Source organism: Alligator sinensis, unplaced genomic scaffold, assembly GCF_000455745.1.
Source record: "Alligator sinensis unplaced genomic scaffold, ASM45574v1 scaffold530_1, whole genome shotgun sequence".
Lineage (NCBI taxonomy): Eukaryota > Metazoa > Chordata > Crocodylia > Alligatoridae > Alligator > Alligator sinensis.
In genome coordinates, this window is record NW_005842673.1 from 597,198 (window position 1) to 615,457 (window position 18,260).

General features: G+C 38.6%; 1 protein-coding gene across 1 annotated transcript in view; it reads right to left on the reverse strand.

Annotated features, from left to right (window-relative positions):
* Positions 1–14,991: 14,991 nt before the first annotated feature.
* The window catches only part of GABRA6 (gamma-aminobutyric acid type A receptor alpha6 subunit), a 30,969-nt gene continuing 27,700 nt past the window's right edge, over positions 14,992–18,260 (reverse strand). Inside the window, exon 10 of the mRNA XM_006033878.1 lies at positions 14,992–15,042. Within this exon, the coding sequence (XP_006033940.1) occupies positions 14,992–15,042 (51 nt within the window). The remainder of the gene's footprint in view (positions 15,043–18,260) is intronic.

Genomic DNA, 18,260 nt, shown 5'->3' on the forward strand with positions numbered 1-18,260 from the left:
AGCAGGAATCATTCCTTGTAATTATTAAAGAAGGGGCATAACCCAAATATTTTGGGAATAGATTCAGTGAACACATTTCTAAAGCAATGAGAGTAAAATTCTGCAGCTGCACTCTAGAAATGTGTGAGAAGTGCTGTGAGATTGACTGCCAGGGGCTTAAATGGATGATAGTGAGTATGAATAGCTATACTTATTCTTTCAGAAAAAGCAAAGAGAGATATATCATGTAAGTTACAAACTGAGCCTGTTCATAATACTTTAAAAAATGCTTCAATAAATCATAAAACAAGACAAAAATATAAAATAAAATGGCATGTTGAGACATCGCCTATAAAATCTAAGTGTTCATAGGATCTATTGTACTGGGTGGGGTTTGCATGTATGTAATAAATACTGAGCACCCACAATTCCCTCTGAAACCAGTTGGAAGCTGCAGGCATCCAGTACCTTTGAAAATAGACCACAAATCTTCACCATTTGCCTGCCCTTCTACACTGCCATATTTCTGATGGACTCGCATGTGTGATATATTAGCTCGATAGTATTACATTTTTAGCACGTTCACATTAAACTTTTATACAGCTTACATCATTTGTGAAAGTCACTTGATAGTTTGAGATGTATTCAGCTTGATAACTATATATTGTATTAACAATCAGCCTGAATACCAGATTCACATCTCTCATGTGCCTCAGAATGAAGCTCCTAATTTGCTGACTAATGGTATTCAAACCAGACCCACTCAGGGAAGTGTGCTTTGCTTTACCAAGCCTTCTCCCCTGCCTGCAGTTGTTAGTATTCTATTCTATTTAATTTCATCATACAATGTGTCTCCCTTTTTCTTGGTTTGTGCTAATTCGAACCAATGTCACACAGGCCTTGGATTCAAATTGCTTGTATAGTGCTATATACAGCCTTCTAGCACTGCAAAATGTGATTGGACACACATTCATGCTGTTTGTGGATCCACTACACAAAAATTCCTGTTTCAAACAGTTACACATAGCATCACAGGGCATTTCTTGGAGTCCCAGCTTCCCAGAGTGCTCTGCTGTCCCTCCTTCCTTCCCTTTTGTAGAGGGAAAAGGAGAGCAACTAGCTGTTAGAAAGCCATTGTTACCCTACTCTGATCATTAATTAGGGATTAGGAACTTTTACGTATTGATTCATTACTGTGACATCTTGAGGCTCTAATTATGTTTTGGCCTGACGTAAAAGTCCTCTGAAGACAAATGAAAAAACACCTATTAATTGTTAAGTGTTATGGATTAGGTTTACAGGGCACATCTACATGAGATGCTAACTGTGCAGTAGCCTAATAAAACTGTGCAGTAGAGTGTCACAGCACAAACAGTGCCAATACGTGACCACACAGGATTATTAGGTTAGTGTACAGTCAGTCATCAGCAGCCATCGGTTTCAGGACACCATGGGGATTCGCTTTTGGTAGATTAGCACATCTGGAGAACAAAAATCTGATCAGGAGATCTGGGTGTTGGTGTCTCTGTAACAGAAGGTAGGGATGGTGGCGGTGAGGAGAACATGCCTTGGTCCCCTTGAAGGTGGCAGTGGGTTGCCCCTCTGCCATGGCTATCTCTAGCTGATGTTTGTGGTGGCATCAGCTGGAGGCCATATGCCCTATACCCTCCAACTGAAGACTATATACCTTTTGAGACGACTGTATCCCACTGCAGCCAGGGGCTGTGTACATGTGCACACCCCTATAGAGCTTTATTTTTGTAGCACTATAAAGTGATGAGGTACCTTTTAGCCCTACAGTTGAATATGTGTCCAAGGCCCCAGTCCTTGGGGCAGCAGTAGCCAGGGAGGTTTATGGTATCTATTGAGACAGTGAAAATTTGCCTTCTCCACTTGAATGCCTTTTTGAAATTTGAAGGTTAGCACATGTACACTGACTTCTTTGCATTTTGTTTTATTTATGAGAAGAGCATGATAATTTATCTTTCTCCATAATCTATGGCATACTCTGTTTATTGTATTCCATATGTTCTGTTCATGCTAAAGATATTTTTTATATTAAAAATCCTCTGCATTTAAAGCCTTCCAGGAAGGAGCATTATCCAGTAGACGGTCACTGGATACAGGAATCTTTTATTTTCTTCCTAGAGCTTTCACTGACTTATGTGACCATGGAATAATTACTTCATTTCTTATTTCCTTTTTTACCACCTATCTTGCTTCTATGTCCTTTATTTAGATAGGAAGTTAAACCAATCAACAATTTTCTGTTGAAACTTCCTTATGGTGTAAAATTAGAGTTTTGACCTTTTGGGGCCAAAAAAATAAAGCTTTTCAACCAATGCTTTTCAAATTAATGGTTTTCAGACATTTTAACACTTGTTTGGTTTTTTAATTTTTCTCTCCAAAGAAATGTCAAAACATTTTGACTATGATAATTTGTGTTAAATTTCCATAAAGGAAACACTTTCTGACCCTCTCTTATAAAAGCTTTCTGTCTCACTGTGGGCACATCTACACATTCATTAATGCACAGTGGTTACTGTGCATTTAATTTAGTACTTGCATAATCAAGTAATACATAAATGCACAGGAATGAGTTATCATGCAGTAGCGCCAGCACATGACTTTTTAGTGATGCTACTGTGCAGCAGTATTGGAAAAAAGTTAGAATAAATGATGAAAGCTTGGAAGTAGTTGAAAAATTCACTTACTTGAGCTCCACTGGCTTGCAAAATCTTAGCATGGAAGCCAAAATTAACGCTTGCATTGGAAAGGCAAGCAATGCCATGGCTAAATTTCAAAAGAGAGTTTGGAAAAACAGAGCACTCAGTCTGTCAACAAAGATGTCTGTCTACAGCACTTGCATACTTAGCTCTCTATTGTACGACAGTGAAACATGGACTCCTTATGCCAAGGAGGAAAGAAAACTGAACAGTTTCAATCTTCGTTCTCTGATGTATCCTGGACGTAACATGGCATGACAAAATCTCTAATTTCACTGTTCTGGGATGGGCCAAGTTACCCAGTATGTTTGTGCTCCTGAATGTCTCTGTTGGTTAGGACATGTGAACCCAAGAACATACTCTGTGGTGAGCTGACTCCTGGCAAACATCAACTTGGACGGCCCAAACTCCGTTTTGTTGATCTGTGCAAGAAAAACCTTCACAAGCTGTGCATTGATGGCCAACACTGGGAATCAATTGCTTTAGACCACTGCAAGTGGAAAGCTGCTGTGAAGCAGGGCCTATGTTGCTTTGAGATGGAGAGGGTCGATGATGAGCTAGAGAAGAGGTGTCAGAGGCAGGCAAGACAAAACGATACTCAGCATGCCAGTGCAAGCTCAACCAATTTCGTATATGCAGCTTGCACATTGGACTCCTCAGCCACTCAAGAAGCTGTGGCAGTACCTGGTAATCTACCAAAAGCGAATCCCCATGGTGTCCTGAAACCAAAAGCTGCTGCTGACTGATCGTGCCCTAACCTAATAATACTGTGTGGTATTGGCACTGTTTATGCTGTGACACCCTACTGCGCAGTTTTATTAGGCTACTACACAGTTAGCATCTCATGTAGATGTGCCCTGTAAGCCTAATCCATACCACTTTCCCATTAATAGGTGTTTTTCATTTGTCTTCAGAGGACTTTTTTACGTCAGGCCAAAACATAATTAGAGCCTCAAGATGCCACAGTAATGAATCAATACGTAAAAGTATCTAATCCCTAACTAATATAGGTAATATATTTTGTGAAGAACAGATCTTTAACATTTTGTGTATATTTGTTTCTCTTTTTGTGCTGATGAATATACTCTGTTGTAATCTCCCATACATGTAGATATGTAGTACCGGTATAAAATAAATCTTGACTAGGTCAGTACATTTTGTTGAATAATCCAAGATTTGCAGCTGTGCTACAGATCTGTAAATTTCAGTCTCACTTGAAATGGAAAAAATAAAACCAGAACGATTCCAAAAATTCATTACTATCTTCCCTGTTGAAATTATGTGATCCCCTTTTATTAGAATGCAGTAGGCTACATGAGGCTAAATTCTGTTTGATCTTACTGTTGTAGTTCCTAATTTTTTTATATATATTTATCTAACCTAGCTACATTCTTATTTTCCTAAGACCTAAGAACCACCATCTCTAGCCTCAGTCTCTAGGGTAGAAAGCATATTAGTGGTGTTGTTGGTGATGGGAGGGATGGTCCTACTTATCTGACATAATGTTCTATTGGGAGCCGCTACTGATGGCCCAGCTGTCCCCTAGGTAGGGGGATACAAAGCTGGTATAACTTCACTTTTGACTCCTTTCCTCACCCTCAAGTCCTAAACTGAGAGAAAATTCCAAAACCCAATAAACGGGCACAGAATCTAAAGGCATCTCCCAGGACATCCACCTTTATGCTAAGTGTTTTTCTCACAGACATCAAATTGCAGAACTGCATATTTTGTAACTTGATGTCTGAAAAACACATCTTATCATAAGGTATGTGTCATGAGAAATGTGTTTAGCTTGCTGTAACTTTAAATGGAACTCTTAGCAAGCCAAGGTGTCACATTCACACATCTGTGACCTGAATAAATTTCTGATGATTTGGGAACATAAAAAGGTGATCATTATAGAACTGATGAGTGCTTGATGGGTATAACATTTAATGAAATGATACCTTGTGAGTGAGCACATTGCTTTATGATCTTAAAATAAATACAGGGTGTTGGAATCATGTGGATCTGTATTTCATAGTGCTGCTGGAATTAGAATTTAAAACCTTATTTAGCTTCTGTGACTACTTATTGGTGCTCAATGAAGCACATTTACTCACTGGTTTAATATTTTTTAAACAAAATCTGCAAATACAATGATACTCCTGTAACTGCTCTGTAAGGAGCTGTTAATGAACACATTTCCAATGCAGGAGGGCTTTTCCTCCAATAAAAACTTGTTTTTTTTCTTTTATGCCCAAAGAAAACATATTAATTAATAAATATATCACATGCAGTTTTTATACAGACATTTGTGGTTTCATATTACTCCTCAGTTCCTGCTCCCTGAGGGTTTTTTGGCTGGAGTGTTACAAGCTCCTCATTTTGCCTTCACATTGTACATGAGGTCTTTATATTTTTTATATGCAAAGAATGGCATGTAATGTAATGGCAGGCATCTCTAATTGCAGTTTTTAAAGGCCCATTTGCCTTAATTCATATAACAGATGGTTGTAGATGTTATTTAATTGGTCTTTTTAGCTATTGCATTGACTTAAATTTAACTTTTATAATAAGATTGTCCGTCACTAGATGTAGCGCGTAGTACTGTTGCAGTTAAGAGACTGCATAAAAAATTATATTTAAAACAGCTTTCAAATATAAGGCCCCAGTTCCAGTTTCTCTTACACTTTTTAAACTCTGGTTTAATTTGATTCATTTCCACAAAATTACTCTTAATTTACGTGTTAGAAGTAAAATCAGAATCAAACCCTGAGAAAAGAGTCAAAACTTAATCTTACGTCCACATTTATCTAAAACTGTGTCTGTATCATTTTCAGTTTTGGTATCTTTTAAATGCGATATCAGGTCTTCAGTCATTGAACATTTGTGACCAGCAAAAGATGTTTATCAGATAGAAAAGAACAGCTTATTTTCATTGAGACTGATTTAGAAAGTGCACTTGAAGTAGTTAAAGACTACTTGTCTTTGTATGTCCTTATCCATTTCTAAAATGGAGAGGTAAACTCTTGAAAACATAAAAAGTCAACATATTATTAGAAGAAATTTTGAAGTCCTATATTTGTATTTAATACAGATTTAATTCTGGCCATGAATTCCACAAACATGTTAATGTGCCTATTAAAACAATAAAAACTCATTGAAATAAGTTTGGCTAAGAAGGAAGGTAAGCCCACAAATAATCATAAGGTGTTGTTTCTTTAAACCTATAGTAAAACCTACAGTATTAGAATGAAATGTACATCTCTTTCAGATTCATAAAACAAAATCAAGCAAGCCTTCTTGAGCATCTTAACAGTGTGTCCCATGCTTCACTAAAAGTTATTTCCACATGTGAGTTGTTTTAACTAGAATAAACACCAGCTTGCAGGGCTGTGAAGCAGGAGCTACATTACCAGGATCAGCTAAGAGCAGAACTACAGAAGAAAGAATAGCTTTATTACTGGAACATCAAGGCTTTTAAAAAAGGAGAGAGGGTTGTTAACAACTCTGGAATGAAGAGTTTGAAGGAATCAGGTAGATTATAATGAGCCATAATGTCAACTGACTCCCTTACTGCTGCCTAAATAGAAATGTTGCTGCCATTGCCAGGCAGTTTGCTTTAAACTTTGGGTGGGTATAACTGCAGCCCTCACTTCCCCCATATCCACCTCTGTGACAATCTCTTGAAAGGTGTTTGCGGGGAATACTTTGAAAGGTCTGATGCAGTTAGGTCTTATAGTTTCCCTTGGTGCTGTTAAAAATGTATTTTGTCAAAGCAGGTTTCCATTAGAAAGTGTATTTCTGTTAAATTGATTTTTTCCCATTAAATCATATTTATGTCCCATAAAATAAATATTTCTAAAAGAAAACATTTATTTCAATATGAATTTATTTTGTATGAATAATCACACATTATTTCATGATATGCCAGAAATGAATAATAGGACTTATATTTTATGCCAAGTCCTCTCATATGATATACAAGCCATTCTATGCCAATTTTACAGTTGATATATTCTATATATACTTTTTTAAATGCACAAAGCGCAGCTGCTATTTTGTACAAATTAAAACATTTAATTTATTCTCTAGATCAAAGCATCTCCTGTTTTGTGTGCATAATGAAATGATACAGTTTCTAATTTACAATGAAATAAATTCTCACAAAATGTAAATATCAGTTTTCAGCTTGCTTTACTTCCAACAGGAGGGCTAGTAAGTATTGCATAAGAAAGACATGTGAGTATATTTTGTTATTTTTTAAGTCTATTTCGATTATGTTTTGTTCCTACTGTTAAATTAAATAATACCTTTAAGAAAGCATTGTGGGGTCTCTGTAATCTACTGTTTCAAAACTCCCAGCAGGAACAACCTATTGCATAAACATGGTTGATTCACAGAGAGCCAAATCTTGGGACCTAGGTTTATGAAAATAATGATACCAACCTTGGAGATATGATAGTTCAAATTCTAAGACCTGAGAATTGTAATCAGAAACCATAATAATGCCTCCTAATGCTGCTTATGTGGTCTCACCTACATTGTGTGACCTCTCTACATGTGCAGGTAAAGGTGCAACAGGATCTAATGCACAATCCACAAAATGATGCCTCTTGCCATGCCACACATGCAAGGCAGGAGTTATGATTGTGCGATCACAAATCATATTCCATCATGTCTTGTTGGTGCAGGGGGAGCAAAATCATGGCCTCCTCCCGCACTGGCAAGAAGCAAGCACCTGCACCTGGAAGCCCCCGGGTGTGTCTCCATGGCTGGGAGATTACACCAGCTGGTCTCAGAGCCATGGGGGGATGTGGGGGTCCTGCAGCAGGGAGCTTCCAGGCTCAGGGCACCCCCACTCCCCCAGTTAGGAACTCTGATCACAGCCCCTGACCACACATCCAATTAATGGCATAATAGGAAGGAGATACAATGTTATTACACATTTTGTGAAATAACTTTGTAGCTTATTCCTCTTTTATCAGGCCATTTATTGATTGAATGTGTAGCTGGGTAACCGATTAATTGGTAAATCATGCCTTAAATGCAACATGTAAATGGGGCCATAGTGAATGAAAAATACAGCTAATATATATTACTAGCAAATTTCCCATCAAGAATGATGGGGTGGTGGGGGGAAGGAAGCTAGCTAACCCTAACCACTCCCTGTATCACCACCTCCGAGGAGCAGGTGGGGAGAGGGGAAGCTTGCCCCACCCACTGTCCCCTCCATCCCCTTCTGCCTGCATCCCATGCTGCCACCGCCTCCAAGGAGCAGGGCCGGGTGGGGTGAGGAAAGCAACGCTGGCCTCGACCCCACCCTGTCCCCACTGCCATGGCAGCTCTCCGCCACGCTGCCACCGCCACCTCCTGTCCAGAACACACCTGGAGCACCCTGGTTGTTCCAGTAACCAAGCAATGTTCCAAGACTGTTACGGACAGAGTGACAGACAGACTAAGCCCTTTATTATATTAAAATGGGCAGATCTTCAGTTGATATAAATCAGCAAAGTTTTATTAACTTCACCAGATAGCATTAGCTCAGGATCTTGTCTCATCTCTATATTGAAGACTCTTTTTTCCTAAAGATGATTGATTTCCTGTAACAGCACTGAAAGAATCATTCCATTGTGGTCTTTGGCACAGCATTTGTTTGTTTAAGTAAAATAATATTAGAAAGTTACTTTCATGTGTACTACCAAACATCCAAACCACTTACTAAACACCCATTACTACTGACCTAAAAGTTCCAATGCATTATCTAAGAAATCATTATCTTTTCAAAATTGTCTTCACTTACAAAGATATTTGATATTCAAGTGTCTAAAGTTGAGTATGCTGGTGTCAGGATTGAATCATGTTCTTGTACTGAGCTCTAAATCTCAATCACAACTATTTGATAACCAGTGTTCTAGACCCAAATTAATTTTATAGTTTATTAAAAGTTATGAATTTTGGTCATTAAATGTAATCAGTTCAGCAAAACTCAGATCTTTGAAAACCAGGATTTTATAATCTGAGGTATTTCAAAATTTACATTTCTGAAAACCAGGAAACACAGAGGTCAGATATTCTCCCTAATTGCGACTCTTTCTGTATAGGCTGTCCCCTCTGTTACCTGTTTCAATCCATGTGCACATCTAGAGAGCTAAATTATTCCTTTAGTAACTTTCAATATTATTTCACTTTTTGCTGTTACCGACTAGCTGGAATTGATAACTGAAGCCCCAATTTCAGCTATAGGAATTAAAAAATGTTAGCTAAAGCTGTGAATTTTATGAAATCCTGGGATCTTTCTTTGGAAGTTGGTGGAAAGTGGCAGCATGGGACAGACTATATGTCAGAAACCTTTTGTTCAAAAGTCCCAAAAATTTGAGTCACAAACCCTGCTTTACACCCAAATTAGGCACAGCAAAATTTGAAGCAATCTGAATATATATGTAAATTTTAGAGCAATTGGAACAGTAACTGCTGCTTAACTGTAGCAAAACTGGCATTCTGCTGCCAGGGTACAAGGTTGAAATTCTTGTACCTATATGCTACTGGTAATAGCAAAAACCATGGTATCTCAGATTTGCTATAACACATGAATTGCTAGCTTTATTAAATCCAAATTTATTCACATCCTCTCCATAATTACTTTTTTATAGCACAGTATGTGTGAAAGACAGTGAAAGCCTTCAACAAAGATTGTATATGGAATACTCATTGTTTTAAAGAAGAATCATTTACTTTTTAAGACAAACAGGATATGATTCAATGCCTGACTTCCGAGTGGCTCCAAATTGTCAGAATATATAAATATGAATGGGGATTCTAATGTGGGTAGCAGCGCAATAGAAGGACTACAGCAAACCAGAATAAAAAAAACCCAACAGATTGTATTTTCATGCACTAATGACCTTGTAAAAAGCACTGATCCAATAAGGACTAAAGATCAATGACAGAAATGTTATACAGATAATTTAGATATTAGTATACATCATTATTTCATGTTCTGGTTTTCTCCAATCCATTGTAGAGGGGAGAAGTTCGTTCTAATTCATCTAATTATTGCAACATTTTACACTGAAATTACACATTATTTCTTTTCCTCCTACTGTTCTTAGCAAGTTATAGTAATAGAGTTACTAGGAAATATCTTAACTGGGTCTGTAATGGTTGGGGGTGCAGTAGTGTTGTATGGGTACGTTAACTTAAAATGGTTCATGATTTTCCTTGTTTGTTTAAAAGTTTGTATTACTCATGTATATGTAAATGAAAAGCATTTTGGTGCAGTGTGAAGGTGGAAGAAACCCAGCATGGATCGAAAAAGGAACTTGAAAATTTACTTTAGCCAGTCAAAATACCACTCTTTATTTGTATACCTTAGGCACAGGTGTCCCAGGGCTTGATGTTGAGATATTCCAGGGTCGAGGTATCCCAGGGTTTGATAGCTGCAAAGCTATAAGGTCCGTAAGAGGATTGTCGAACTGTAGGATTCAGAAATTAGAAGCCTTAAGTAAGTTTCAGGATCCTGAGGAGCTCGAAAATTCTAGACACATGGGCTGAGCCATGCCCTGGTCATAATCATTGATTGTTCCCTGAAAATCAGACTGCAATTTGTGTTTTTAATCAGGGAAGCTTATAACTATACTAGACCTGTACTAAAGGAAAACTCCTGTAATAAAATGTTTAATTGACTATTTTTCCCATCAACTCCTTTCCAGCCTTCCTTCTGGGACATTTTGTTGTTGTTTTTTTTAGCACAGGGTAAACATATGCTACCTCCAAGAAAATCTTGCATACTGGGGAAATGAGGGAAATAGTTCCACACTAGGAACATTCTTATTTAACCTACCCCATTGGGATGGCCATCACATAGCTAGGGGAGCAAGGACTTGATTCTAGTGGTACTGAATGTCTCCAGCCTTCATGGAACTCGATGGAAATTGCAGGAGTCCAGCACTTTAGACCAGAGGAGCAGACCCTAAATAGGCAGGTGCATGTTACAGTCAAGGAAAGAGGACTCTTTCTCTCTCCACTCCTTGCATACTTGTTCAAAATATAGCCATTAATGCATAGTTTCCCCCTCATTCATGGCATAGCTACGGTGTCACATTTACTTAGAAATTATTTGCAAAGTCCAGTGTGCTTAGCTAACATAATTGCCAGTGCTGCAATCTTACCTTGTGCTCTGAAAATCGAGCAGTGACCTTTATGCTTTGGACAACATTGCTAGCACACCTATTCTAGAATCAGGTGAAAGTCTTGTTGAAGAAATGGACAACAGAATAGCAAACTATGTCCACAACTATGTTGGTTCTGTATTGTGATTAATGGGGAAACTATTATTGTTCTGTAACATCAGACAAGAAATGTAACGCAGTCACTTTTCACATCATTTATGTGAAGAGAGAGAACATTTGGGATTAGGCAGGGCAGAGTGGCACCTTTATAGACTAACTAGCCTGGAGAATTCAGGCCTCTGTGCTTCTAGTACTGACCACTCTTGGAGATCTACTTGGCTAGCTGAACCTTGGTTCTGGATCCAATATGGCGGTGCCCGTATTCCACATTTTAAATATCCAACTGGAGTTGTATTCCATTTAGAAACCATGAAGAAAAAATGCAGACCGCCACTAATGTAAAGGCCTGCTTCCTATTGCTACGAGGGGGGCTTCTCTTTTACTTAGATTTTGTTTCTCCATACTTACCTTAGTACCTGCTTCTCATTCATACATTCAGATCCACTTGAAGAATCGATGGCACAAAAACTGTGCTCGCTATCTAGTAAGACACAGGAAAAGGTTAGGTCTATATTGAACCTTCTCTAGAGTGTGAAAATTCAGGTTCTGTTCTGGCCTGTTAGGTTCTAGTATCTCTTTGTCAAGCATCCTGTCCAGTATATATGCAGTCCAACTCTAGCTTTTCAAAGGGCCATGTTCCTTAAAATGGTTTATCTTCTGAAATTAAAAATGTATGGATAGTAATAATTATAAGCAGGATTGTTCCCATTTAGAAAATGCAGGAAACTTAACTGTATCCCTTAAGCTCAAGATCAAGCCTCTAGACCTTCCTATTTATCTGTTCTTCTGCACTTTGCTCTTGCTTTAAGTGCTGGAATACATCCAGGATTGTTAAGAACTGGCATTAATTGCAACTACATTGATTCTGAAATATAACTTGACATTATTAACATTATTACAAAGTACTCAATACACCCATAAGTAACATGTCTCCACAAAGCATCTAATAGCCAAACTAAATCTTTCTTCACTAGCATCCAAACAGATATAGAGCAGAAACTCCTCCTCTCCATGAAAAAATGTTGCTGAAGTCTGAAGACCAGTATCTGAGTCCACAGTACGTTGAATATACCTGGATCAAATCCTGAAAGTTTTTCTTTAGTTTTAAGGAGCTAATACATTGTGCTTTTCTTAAAGTGATTGGGATGTTATTAATTAATTACAACTCTCTAACCAGTGTAATTACAACTCTCTAACCAGTAGGGTTTGTAGGTATTTAGGGGTTCTCAATATTTGTTCTATAGTTAGGTTTTTTCTTTAGCCTAAAGAAATGAAATGTGAAAATTAATTTCTACTATTTCAATCTAGCTTTCCCTTCACCTTAGATATATTTTTATTTTATAAACAAAATTATTTTTAAAGAACAAATGCTACTGGCAGTTAATAACAGCTATTTAAAAATACAATAGTAAATATGTTTGTAAAGCAAAAATGAATACATTTACAAAGGTAGTCACAGAAGCCAAATACTCCTTTAAAATAGTGTTAACATTTGAGTCCCATGATGCAACTTCTAAAAACATTATATCTTTAAAGAACAAATGATAAAATATGAACTTAGTAGTCTTTATTAAATAAGCATAGTGTCTGGAGGCAAAATATGGGGAGAACTTTCTCCATTCTGGTTTCAAAGCAAACAGAGAATAAATCATTTCAGTGGCAAGTATAGCTAGAAAAGGCAAAATGCTGCCAATAGAATAAAATAAACTGTGTATATGACATCTCTGTGTAGGCAGCAATTAATATAGGCCCACATGTACTGATCACTGAAATGTACTCCACCTACATAAATCACACACATTGAAGCTCTATGCAGGTATGGAACAGGGAGTTTGAAGTCTGAGGATATAACCTATTACAGGGCTGGCCAACTTCTGGGTAGCAGGGGGGCACATGCCTCATGGGCCATAGACCCACGGGCCACATGCTGCCTGAGCGACATTCCTCACTGCCCCTCCTTAGCTACGTGGGTAGCATGGGCAGCCCAGTCCATCTCTTGCCATATGGGCAACCCAGGTCTCCTCCTGCCACATGGTCAGTGCCTTCCCACTGCCTCCAGGAGCTGAGGGAAGAAGAGCTTGGAGATCTTGGGCAGGAACCATGGGGACATGGAGGCCAGGCAGGAGCCCAGGGAAGTGTATGTTAATCCCTCATGGACTGGATGTAGCCTGTGGGCCTCCTGTTAGACAGCCATGACCTAGCGCATTCAGTCTCATTTGCCAGACTGGGAAGAGCTGCAATGCAGCAACTAAAACCATATGCTCTGTTCATATAAATGGTGTCTTTTCAGTGAATGCAAAGGCACTCTGACAACTTGCAGGAGGTATCTAGTCCCTAATTATCATCTTGCTTTAATGCAGGTGGCTGGTTTAGATCAGGCCTGTCTAAGTTCAAAAGCTGCTGGGGGGCCACTTGACCCAGGGGCCTCACCAGTGGGGAACCATGGATCGTGGGGGCCACCCAGGCTGCACATCCCATGCACATGTGTACAGGTAGGCTCTTCTCCCATTGCTGCACCACACATGCAGGTGAATGCCCCCTATGCTGGTGCACCATGCATATGTGCAGAGAGGCATGCTTCTGTGCAGCATGGCGCCCCACCTCACCTGTGTTATATGGGCCCTCCAGGCTGCTGGCTTCCCTGGCACTTCAGGATGCTCTGTGTTATGCCTTGAGCTTTTGGTTGCTGCTGCTTTGGGAAAAATAGGGGTAGCACTGGCCAGGTGGGAACCCAGGGGCTGCATGTTAACCCTTCACAGACTGCATGTGGCATACAGGCTGCCAGCTGGACAGCCCTGCTTTAAATGAAGCAAGAGATTCTTTACAATACTTGCAGCTACAAAAGTGTCAAATTTAATTTTCCTGTTGGTGCTAATTCAAATTAGATGTAAAATAGTCATTACCAATGTCAGCATTCTTACCCTATTTCTACTGTATATTCTTTGTTTCTCAGCCTGAACAGTATCTAACAAGAAAGAAGACTCAGGTTTTATTTTATTAGGTAAGTGTTCTTCAATTACAATCTTAAAAAAGGTGCTGGAGCTGAATGGTGGCAATATTGTGAATTGACAGGAGAAATATGTTACAAAAATACCACATCAAGACCTTGCATTAAACAGAATGTGAATCAAACTATAATGCTTTCACCTTTACTAGTGATAAAAGGGGCACTGAGTTTTGTCTCCATAAAGCCATCAGTAAGATAACTTGCAGAACTAAAATTCACCAGATCAAGAGCTTATATTTCTTTTTCTTTTTTCCTTATGTTTTGTTGGTGTTTTATAATATCCAACAAACATTTAACTTAAAAATTACATTTGAACAAGATGGTAAACAATGCTACAGGGTGCATCTACATGGTGCCTAAAATGGGGGAGCACACCACTATGGTGACATAGCTGCCCATCATCTGTAGACCCATTTGATTGCTATGTTGCTGTAGTGCACCATACAGTGACGTAGCACATCACTACAGTGATATAGGGCAACATCCGTTATTTTTATCCAATATACAACATCCATTATTCATTAAGCATTCATTAAGAAAAGTGATTGAAAAGCAGTCCTTTTTCATAGGACCTCTCAGTGGATATTAGGGCAAATTTTTAACTGGTGTAAACTGGCACAGCTGACATCATCATTGTGTCATCATCTTAAGATGTCTTTTATTAGTAACTATTAGCAGTATTTAAGAACTAATGTGACTTTTGATTAAAGAACTAATGTGACTTTTGATTAAAGGTAAACTCTTATACATTTATGAAAGAATCAGAACATACACAGTTCTCAGTTCTGGACCATATACTGAATAAGCAAAGAACAGATAGTAGAATCAACATAATTTATCCTTAAAACCAAAAGTTTGCAAATAGTCTGTCCCTTTAAAATGCCCGAAGTTGAAATTTCCAGGGAAAGTCTTATATAGTTGCACAATGTTTGACACTGAGAGCAAGTCAAGACAGGTATATATCCTAAAAGACTTTTGCTGATTTGTCAGACCTGTATTGAGTTCATCAGTTGGGCTCATAGTCATTTTGAAGATACATTGCACTGGGTTCAAAAACCTGAAAGAAAAGGTTCAAACAGAAATGTCAGTTGTGCTGCCAGCAATGTAGAAGTTAAACAACAACAGAACTCATCTGCTTTAGATCTCCAGTTGTAGCAATGGGCTTAAAACAGTGAAACACCAGAAGTAAGGTGTTTTGGGGTGTTTTTTTTTGGGGGGGGGGGGGGGGATGTAGAAGCAGAACTTCCTACTTGGATCAGTGAAGCTCAGATCTAAGAATGCATCATGATGATTCCAGGGTTTTTTTCCCTCCTGCACTTTAGTTTGGCCACATTTAAAGTGAAATATGATATGATATATATTGCATAGGTCAGCTAGGCCTTATGAATATTCTCACATTATTTATGTTAAATGCCTTTTCAGTTCTCACATGTCTCTATTCTGATCTATCCACTCTACTGCAAAAACTAATTCCTGTCACATCTCTGCTCCATTCACTCCTTAGCTAGTGTCTGCTCTGCTTCTTCAGTCCTCAGAAAAAACATTTTTCACTTCACCATGTAGCTCTCCCACCTCCAGTTACTCTCCTGCTGTTACCTCATGCCCTGCACTTTAACTTAATGCCCTTTTGCTTCCCTTCTTCTTCAAGTGTCTATAAAAGTTGACCTCTGCCTCAAATGTAGCCTCTTTGCCATGTAACACTCTTCCTTCAAGTCCTCCTCAGAACTAACTCTTCTGACAGAGTTCAATATTATAATATATTAAAATAGAATAAAAAAAACTCTGTAGAAAGAATGGGACTGATTATTTTAGAAAGGCAGTGCATAAAAGGGTAATGTGGCAAAGAGCATACAAAATAATGAATACAACAAAGAAGTAAGATTGGGCACTTGGCAAGGGACTTAAATGTATTGAAAGGCAGCAAATTTAAAGCTGATAAAATGAAATTCTTTTTCACACAGCATGCAATTAGCTGGTGGCACTCGTTGCCAAAAAGTATAATGAAGCCAGGAGCTTGGCAGGACTCAAGAGGGAGTTGGACATTTACATGGTTATCAAGACATCTAGACCTACAATAATCAGGACTGGATTAACAACAAAAACCTCATGTTTCAAGTCATAAACCAAGCTGTTAGTGATGGTGAGAAGATTATTCCATAACTGTCTACTCTAGGACTTCTTTCTCTGAAAGATATATTGCCTTGTTTAGAGCATACTGGGTTGGATGAGCTTGTGGTCCATTCCTTAATGGTAATTCCTATAAATTATTCATTGAAACCTAGTCACCCAGTTCTGTGGGAGACCTGCTGTGTATATGGAGGAAATTATCATCCCTGTATAACTTTTTCCAAAGTTAGTGTTTCTTTGGGTTCAGTAAAAACTGCCCTATTTCTTTCCCAAAGCTTTTTTTTTCATTTTCCATTTAGAAATGTCTGTATCTGGGCTGTTTGCCTGGCTGTATGCTATTTTGTTTCTTATGAGGGAAAGGGGTGAGGTTATTGTTTTTTCTTGTTTGCTGTCTTTTTTTTTTTAATGGGTACCTCCTCAACAAAATATTATGAGCATGGAAATAGAGGTGGCAGAATTCCAGTTTCACCACATTTTTATTCCTTCCATTTAAATTATGAATTGACTTTACAGAGAAAGGGAATAAGTCCTCTTAGAATAGTGATTTTAAATGCTTTGTTTTCATATTATAAATATGTACCAAACTGTAGCAGTATTTTTTCATGCTGCTACAGTTAAGCATCTGTCAGCACTTCCAGAGACTTGTAAAATTATCAAAATTTACTATAGTCTAAAAACTAATACTAAACTTATGGCTTGGGAGTCTTTCATATAAAAATGTTAAATACTTTATTTTTTCATTATTAATTATGGTGGAAAAAAATAAGTTGGAGACTAGTAACCACTAATCATAAAACCTAGCACATAGAAGACAGAACATTGTGTTAGATTCACTGCCCTACTCTGCTATTATAACTGCTGACTTGCCACACCATGGGTACTTTAGTCCTGAACAACTGTTAAACAGTAATAGCCAATTATTTCAAATGCAGCAAATCATGTGATAGCTTTATGAGGCAGATAACTGATATTCAGGGACAAAGGAAACTCATTTCTACTCATGACCTAACCAGGAGAGTCTAGGGCAGGACTTTTCCCTATCTTCTCCATGAACAGAAAATTCACTTAAAACATCTACAATTTTCTTCCAACTGTTTCTGAAGATGCTGCTATTTTTTTTAACAGGAAAAAAGCACAGTTACAGAAAGTTTGGTGAAGGGATGCACTAGCTTGTCTGATCCAAAGAGTTGTGCTTAGTTCAAGACCAACTTGAGAGATGCAGGACGGGAGTTCAGCTTTTTTATGCTGTTTTTGCTATCCCCCTGGCTTGACGTCATCAAGATCAACTAAATAACATCAAGCCGGTTAGAAGGCTGCCAAAGGTTTGCTTCGAGCAGCCAGGTTTCAGAAGGGTTCAGTGACATCCCAATAGTCCATCTTTTCCTTAGCCATACTATACTGGATAGACACTGGAGAGAGCTCTTATGATCTATCATGGGAGGATTCCACTATGCAAAGAAATTTCTACAGTGCTTGGATCTACTGGGTTTGTGAATACCTTGCACTGATGGACTTGTGCAAATGTACCACGAATCTAGTGCAATGTTTTTGGTGTATACTATATATTGACCATTTGGCATAAATGCGCAATTATTATTTTTTAACTTGTTGAACTTGTTCGGTTTGGCACATAGTGGGTGTGTGTACATGAGATGCTAACTGTGCAGGAGCCCAATAACACTCTGCAGAAGTGTGCTAGGCAAAAACTGTGCTAATAGGCTACTGTACAGTAGTATTAGGATACTGCATAATTAAGGCACATCCAGATGAGCACAGTTGTGCAGTATGTAATGCCACAAAACATACCGCGCAGTCCAGTGTTCTCCGTGCTGCAATGGCACGCTGCCCAAGAGTGCACTGTGTTGGTCCTTTTTTTTCCATGGGGTTTTCTGACCCCTGGATATCCCCTTTTTTATTGGATATCCAGGGGACAAAAAAAAACATGGAAAAAAGGACCGGAGCAGCGCATGCTTGGGCAGCAAGTGCTGCTGAAAAACGGAGCTGGCCCACCTGGACCTCTTCTGTGGCTATTGGCCAGGTTCTGTGCAGCAGAATCGCCATGGCTACAGCCCTGGGAGGCCCCCAGAACCCCAGGTAAAGATGCTGGGGCCAACCCAGTGCTGGCTTCAGCCTCTCCTACCTCACCCA